The 7149-nt window shown below is 33.8% G+C and overlaps 1 protein-coding gene across 3 annotated transcripts; it reads right to left on the bottom strand.

The window, feature by feature from the left end:
• Positions 1 to 4120: 4120 nt before the first annotated feature.
• On the bottom strand, positions 4121 to 6781 carry LOC123715142. 3 transcript variants are annotated; one of them, XM_045670000.1, is made up of 7 exons: positions 6592 to 6781; positions 6238 to 6385; positions 5691 to 5877; positions 5258 to 5512; positions 4984 to 5107; positions 4546 to 4706; positions 4121 to 4300 (listed from the first exon to the last, which is right to left on the bottom strand). In XM_045670000.1, the coding sequence occupies exons 2-7, from the start codon at positions 6382 to 6384 to the stop codon at positions 4170 to 4172; spliced, it is 1005 nt and encodes a 334-aa protein (XP_045525956.1). In that variant the 5' UTR covers position 6385; positions 6592 to 6781; the 3' UTR covers positions 4121 to 4169. The 3 variants fall into 3 exon arrangements, with proteins under 3 accessions (XP_045525956.1, XP_045525955.1, XP_045525957.1); XM_045669999.1 differs by having other exon boundaries at positions 5258 to 5518; positions 6592 to 6780; XM_045670001.1 differs by having other exon boundaries at positions 4557 to 4706; positions 5258 to 5518; positions 6592 to 6780.
• Positions 6782 to 7149: the final 368 nt, after the last annotated feature.

Genomic DNA, 7149 nt, shown 5'->3' with positions numbered 1-7149 from the left:
ATCTTATATTAAGACATTAACTGAGTTTAGGTAACATAACACTGGTCTTTAAAAAAAGGTTATCGTACGTAAGGTTCTAAAAGTATCAAACATCGCCGGTCGCACCACAACGCGAGGGCGCGCGCTATCGCGGCTTCTGCGATGAATTTAAATATTTAATTAAAAACTTGTGATAGGGTTGAAAATATACATTTTAACTTTTGTCATAACATTATATTATTGACTAGTATACGCCGGCGGAGCTTATTGCAAAAAATATTTTGATTATATTTTATTTATTGACAGTGCAGCGCATAAGGAAAGAAAGAAATTAACATAAAACACCACACGCTGAAATTTACAGCTTTGTAGTACTTTTAAGCGATCTTTTCCAAGAGACCCGTTTTAAAAGTGAGTAACACAGATTGGTGCAAAAAAAGAAAAAAAAGAAGCAAAAGTGAAAATTATATAAATTGCACTACAATAATCATAAACAAATCTTATTATATAAGGAATTGATATCATGCTACGAACGACAAGAAAGGTCAGAAACTACATTTATTCAAAACGTAGAGGGATCCATCCCTAATTATAAATCTTAATTAAAAATAAAGTCAAATTTGCGAAGCGATTGAGACTAGCGGGGCTCGCTATTTCACTCGTAAACGTGATTTGTACAAATTACCTTATCTCGAGACCCCCATGGGAATAACTGACACATTATTTCGTTAAATAATATTTCTAAGAGAGTACTAATTAAAGTTATAGTTTGCGCAGCGATTAACACCAATTTAAATTGTCGATTTCAAATCGACTCGATTTAGTAATGAATCAGTGTAAACATACTTATCGCTACTCACTGAAGAGATAAAATTAGCTCCACATGGAATGGAAGTAGAAGCCAAACGAGACATCTATCACAATTATCACCAAGCTCGTTTCCAAGAAACCAAATGTAATTATTTATTTATAACAGAAATACATACATTATCCTTACAGACTATGCCAATACGATTATATTATACTTTATCTCTTGTGTACCTCAAATATGTTATAAACCCGAAGCTAGCCAGCGTAGCGATGCCAAATATACTTAAAAGCTAAAATCTTGCATTTGACATTAAAGCAGGGCGTATGATATAGTAAGGGTGTCATGAATTTATCGTGCCCCTATACTTCAATGGCGGTGGCACTTACATACGATAAAACGGGTGAAAATTTCCGAGACTTCCGAGAGAATTTTCTAGTTTACTACGAAAACGCAGGGCGAAAGACATAAAGTACAATTTATCATTGATTATACTTTTTTATATCGAATTATTAAATCGCTGTCTTCTTGACAGACTCCGCAAATGCGAGCCCGTTGAGTATCACGGTTCTGGTGAATTGTTTTTTTATGTTTTAAAAATCTCTATAGGGAACCATAAATAACCCTTTGACGAAACAGGCGATGAATGTAGTGTGGTAAAGTAACTTTTTATAGTAACGATAAGGTATTAAAAGTGAAAAAAACCTTCCCCGTTAAAACGTCGAAGTAATAAAAATGTATTTATTCATGAAAATGTCTTACAGTTTTTCCGACTCCTAACAAGATAACAGACGCTTAATCCCATGAATATTCATTGTTTCATTAATATTTATTTCGCTTTTTGTTCTGGCCATTGTGGAGATTAAAAGAAACCTCACTCTTTTCAACATTCTTTAAATTTAGAAAAGCCTCCATCAGTTTGGCGAACTTATTTTACATTCCACTTGCTATGTTAAGATTAAGCACACTTGATATTCAACTACATATGTTTGAAGTTTAAAATAATTGTACACACCTATGAACTATGAACCTCCACTAATGGTGGTGGAACATGGTGGCATTTCTTATACCTGATGTTAATTGTCGGTCAAACATACAAATACATCTACTTACGAAATTTAGGACACGTGCTAAGCTACCTAGGAAACTTACCTGAATAGATAGGCATACTTAAATATTATATTACTGAAGCAATATCACATACGTAGAGCTCAAACTCCTTATTAAGTCGGTTACAAGCAATAATGAAAACTGAGAGCAGACAGTATTCAAACGCTCCTCTCACTCGTTAAGATAACTTTTGAAAATCATGATGTCTATGAAATAATTCAATTTCTAATACTAATGCTTTTAAGTGTCAGGTACTAAAAGCTTCTTGGCGTTTAAAGTGCATCGGGAACACATTGGAATAGTGTAATGGAGTCCAACTCGTCCTAGTGACAATCCACACTAATTTGACAAAACATAATTTGTGCTTTATAAGCAGAGTAACAGATTTTGTCATTTCACTATTGTTACCTAATTCAATTTCGTGTAATACTACTAATCAGCTAATATATAAATTGTAAGTACTTAAAAAGATTTTTTTAATGTACGTGAACGGTATTGATTTCTAGATGGCGCTTCTATAGTTTTGGATAACGCCATCTAGCCATTTGGTAGAGAACTACAGTACTGTTAAAGCTCATAGCTGAGTCCCAAATGTAACAAGTAACCTTCAAGGATTGCAGAATCTCCAAAGCACGTTTTCGCTAAGTACTATTAACAGGCCTTGACGGAAGCATCCCTAGGTAGCTCATGAGCCTGCTGTACTACCTTTGGAGTAAGGAATTATTAAATTGAGTTAAATAATAAATGATGTGGATTTAAGAATTAGAAATGCATGCAATATCAAATTCGTTTTAGTAATCATATGAGCATGAAAATTTGACATTTGACTGAATGAGCAATGTCTTCAGTATAACACAGAATAAGTCATAACATAGGTTACAGCGCCCTCTACCGTTGAATTCGAAGCTTCAAAAGTATAACTCCTTCTACGTGAGATAACTTTTATACAACAAACAACAGAATTAACTTACGTAGCAGGTTGTTTAGTCATTGATGCCTCTATTATCATCCTTATTGTGTATGCATGTTAAATATATAAATAAGCAAGCCGAGGGCGCAATATTACTCGTCAGTTAATAAAACCCAAAGACAATAAAAGTAAAATATTTTCTTTGTCTTTTCAGAACCAAAAGACATCAATTAGGCACTAAGACGGTAATTAGGCATTTATTTATAATTTAGTTGAATAACACAACATTAATAAAAGGTAATAAAAGCTTTCTCACATTTGCGTACCGAGTTTTTATTTTCCTTCTTTTATGGGGCAACACTGGCGCAGTTTAATAGGTACCAGTGTGGCACTTCATACATGTGAAGTTTTAGTAGCGTAGCGTAGATTGCGGTGGTATAAATTTAAAGAAAAACTTAAGTTTTAACATTGTGCGCTTTGCAGTGTACGTGTGTGCAGAGTGAGTTTTACAGATACCGGCAAACTTCTTGATCATTAAATTAGCAAGGGTGTGGGGGAAAGTTTGCACATCGTACACAGCGCGGGACTCAAACGTCAACTGATCCGATCGACACGTCGCCGATCACGCGATCGACACGTTACTCTCCCGCCGCCTTACTACTTACCGGAACTACCACATCTTAAACACACATGTTCATACGCTGCTTGAGAGTTAAACAATCTTAATCAGCTCAAATATTGACAATATTATTGTTATACTTATTACATCATTGTACGAAAAGTATCTAGTAAGATCTTGTTGAAAAAGTAAATGAGTTTATTCGCATTTTATTTGAACATTGACCAACTGCTTACAGGGCTTACGTGACTATTCTATACTTTAACAGAATAGAATGAAGATGCGATACATCAACAGCCCACAAGAATAGTATTCTGTATGTGTGAATACGTGTAAATAGTATTTAAAACATTGATTATAACAATAAATCAGATTTTAATATTGCTCTGTCGTATTCATTTCTCGCTTCCTCTCAAAGTGGAGAAGACTACTCCAAGCCCTTAATTATCGCAGTGAGCCTGCCCGATAGCTTTGAGATAATCCCACCACCTCGAGCCCTACGGGTAGGAACCCGTGGTGGTCTGTTACCTTAGTCTCTTGGAGGTGGTCCGTCTGTTACCTTAGTCTCTTGGTGCAGACATCCCGTACTTATTTATATATTAACCATTTATGTGTCAGGGTTGTTAGGTTCTTAGAGGTCACCCTCTCATATATTAAGTTATCTAGTGCAGCTTTCTCATACACACACAACATATACTATACACATACTCATGACGTTTAATGCACTATTTATATACAATTTATTATGATAATACAAGTCTTCCTCGTTTATCGACAATACCAACTCTTTGAAGCCAACCAATGAATCCTCTATTTTGTCTTAAATCAGCCTTCTTGCCACCGACGCACTCAGATAGTGGACGGCGTTGCCAAACTAAAAGAATTTTAGGATACATTTATAATCTGTTGTATTTTAAAACTAGTTTGTAATAAACTACGTGAATTCTGTAAAGCCGAAACAATTATCGTTTCGCATAATTATGCTATCTTCATTATGTAATAAACACGACAATACTGGTCAATCGGACGTACTTAGTTGCCATTATTGTCAATATATTTAAGCTTCACAATTACAATATTAATAAATTGTGCACTTTATATAATGGACATATAGTTTACCAGCGCCATACAAACAAGAATTGTAATCCAATACACAATGATTGACGAACACGCGCCGTTCGCCGTTAGCTGACACTGCGCATTGCGGCTCGTAGTCTTCAGTGCAGTGGTCAGGGCACGAGTGGCCGCAGAATGCTCCATCAATTCCCATGTTCAAGGTCCTCAAACATATAAGAAAGCACACTCAGCGATAATGCGTAAATATCACATATTTTTAAATTGTTTAATATGTCTTTGGTAATTACAAACAATGCAATATATTCTATTTCAAAATTATATTTATGTGGAATTTTATTTATATACATATAATTAGAATACTTCCTTTAATGCAAATAATAATATATTCATATAATGAATAAACACATTTTTATTTGATTTTATTTATGTAATAAATCCAATAATTAGTTAACCATTAACAACTACAGTTCCTCACATTACCTTCTAGAAGAGAAACTCCTTCTTGTATCTCCTTTTTTGACTACATTTGGCTTGTGTGCGTATGGCTTAGGTATGACTCGACCACCGATATTCTTACAATGTTCTATCGGCACTACTTTGTAACCTAAAACAACCGCCGAGAAAGTTCAAGTTGTTTGTTAATGGGCGTATGGTTGAAATCGGGTGACGCGACGGTTGAACTGAATCTGTACTTAAATAAGTATTTGCGAGGACAACTAGAAGGCACATACATTATTATACAAAAAATACTTACGGTTGTTAGCATATTTAAAAGCACAATTCACTTTTCTAAAGAAACATTCGTTTAAAAATAATCTGTATTTAATCTTATTATCTTCTTCTTTGAGGCCGCATATCGATGCCAACGTATTATTACAGTTAAGATTATTACAATCCATTTTCATTTTCTTGCCAGTTGGAATTCTTTCTGCTTCCTTGGGTCTAACATTCGATTCAACATTTTCATGGTTTTTACCCGATATGAATATGATATCTCCGACTGGGTTTTCTGAAACTGTTATATAGTTTTTTTCTTGTTTATGGTTATATAGATTAATATTTATTTTCATTTACCACATAATATTCATGACACTAATGTCAAATGGCAGCGCAGAGCGCGGACTAGTAATAATTAATTAAAAAAATAATTATGATTTATAAAATTGTCTAAAGGATTAAATTCTCACCAGTTTTATGTTCAGTTTTCATAATGTTACGTACATTAGTGTTTTCTATAAGATCGTGTACTTTAACGTCTCGGTAATCCTCATTCCTAAATACTTCTTTCTCATTCGGTATAAAAACGACCTCATTTGCTTCTGTGTTAGTAAAATTTTCCGTATGTGGTATTTCGACATCTCCTTGATTTATTATCTGTGGTATGTCAAATGTATTTATTAACACGAGTATCTAAGGCAGACAAAAAGCGTAGGTGTACTTTTGTTTAACGCTAGTCCATATTACTGTCCAGTGTCAAGAGTAGGCAACAGACACATGTATTGTGTATTGTCTGTTTCATCAATCGTTTTTCATTATAGTAATGGGTGGTGAACAATCTTCTATATCTAACAGATGTCGTCGACTTCTGATCGTGTCAGTTTACTTAATAGTGTAAAAAATAACGGATAAAGAGCGCCAATAAAAATAATATTATTGGTTCCACCTTCTAAATTTGATAAAAAACGTTCCGGTGAATGGAAAATCAATTGGACAATTAGTAAATATTAAACTTACAGGTTCTTTTATAGTTTTGTCCTTCATCACTCTGTCTGCCTCATTGTGTCCCGTATATGTTATTATAACATCAGAATTATTTCTATCGATATGCGTAGACAAGGTGTAGATGGCATAAAATGGTATGAAGAATAGCTGGTATTGCATTCTGTAATAAATTATGCTATATTATAAGGTACCTACGCCGTAGCCATTCGCTGACATCACACATATTTTTAGTTTTAACTAGAAAAATTATGATAAGCAAGAATCTTTCTTAAACTCACGAACTGCCTTTAGAGAGTCAGAGGTCCTGAATACAAGGTCTGGATAAAACTATTTCAAACTGGGCAATCGAACGGATTAAATACTTACTTATGACAATTGGTACTGTTTAACAGTGGTACGGCCTTGAACTGTCTTTGGCATTGATAATATTAGTTTGGATATATTAAAACGTTTTAATTGCTCTCGCGTGTTTTTCCTTTTGATTTGGTTTTCTTGAAAATGTGAAATTGCACATGACTGAACAATTGTGTAGCAAAATGAAAAATTGCGGTGAACAAAGGCCTTTGTAACTCAAAACATTACGTATTTAACTTTTCGTTCAGCGAAAATTAATTTATCGTTTATATATAACGTTTTAGCGTAACAGATGAGAGAAAACTGTAGTGGGTTTTTTCATTAGTGGTGTAGATTACAATTACATATTTAATTTTTGAAGTGAAAATTCTTTATCGGCGTTGGAAAAAAAAATACCGTCACATTTTTAGGTTACGCGTCACACTTGTCCTTACCACAGTTTATTCGAGGAGATTCGAAGCCATTAATAACAAAAATATATAATAACGATAGTAATAATTCCATTACAATTAATGAAATTCTTTAATAATCTTAGTTGTTTTAAGGTAAAATGAAATAATTGTATTATTT

Source organism: Pieris brassicae, chromosome 10 (genome assembly GCF_905147105.1).
Source record: "Pieris brassicae chromosome 10, ilPieBrab1.1, whole genome shotgun sequence".
NCBI classification, from domain to species: domain Eukaryota; kingdom Metazoa; phylum Arthropoda; class Insecta; order Lepidoptera; family Pieridae; genus Pieris; species Pieris brassicae.
The sequence above is the reverse complement of the archived record's forward strand: the minus strand, read 5'-3'. Positions and strand labels throughout refer to the sequence as shown.

Bases quoted from the DNA above. Each gene is read 5' to 3' on its own strand.
- LOC123715142 (XM_045669999.1), bottom strand. From the start codon at position 6,384: ATGCAATACCAGCTATTCTTCATACCATTTTATGCCATCTACACCTTG. The intron at 5,878-6,237 runs GTAAGTTTAATA...GACATACCACAG, and splicing joins ACAAAACTATAAAAGAACCT to ATAATAAATCAAGGAGATGT. The intron at 4,301-4,545 runs GTAAACTATATG...AAATTCTTTTAG, and splicing joins TTCTTGTTTGTATGGCGCTG to TTTGGCAACGCCGTCCACTA.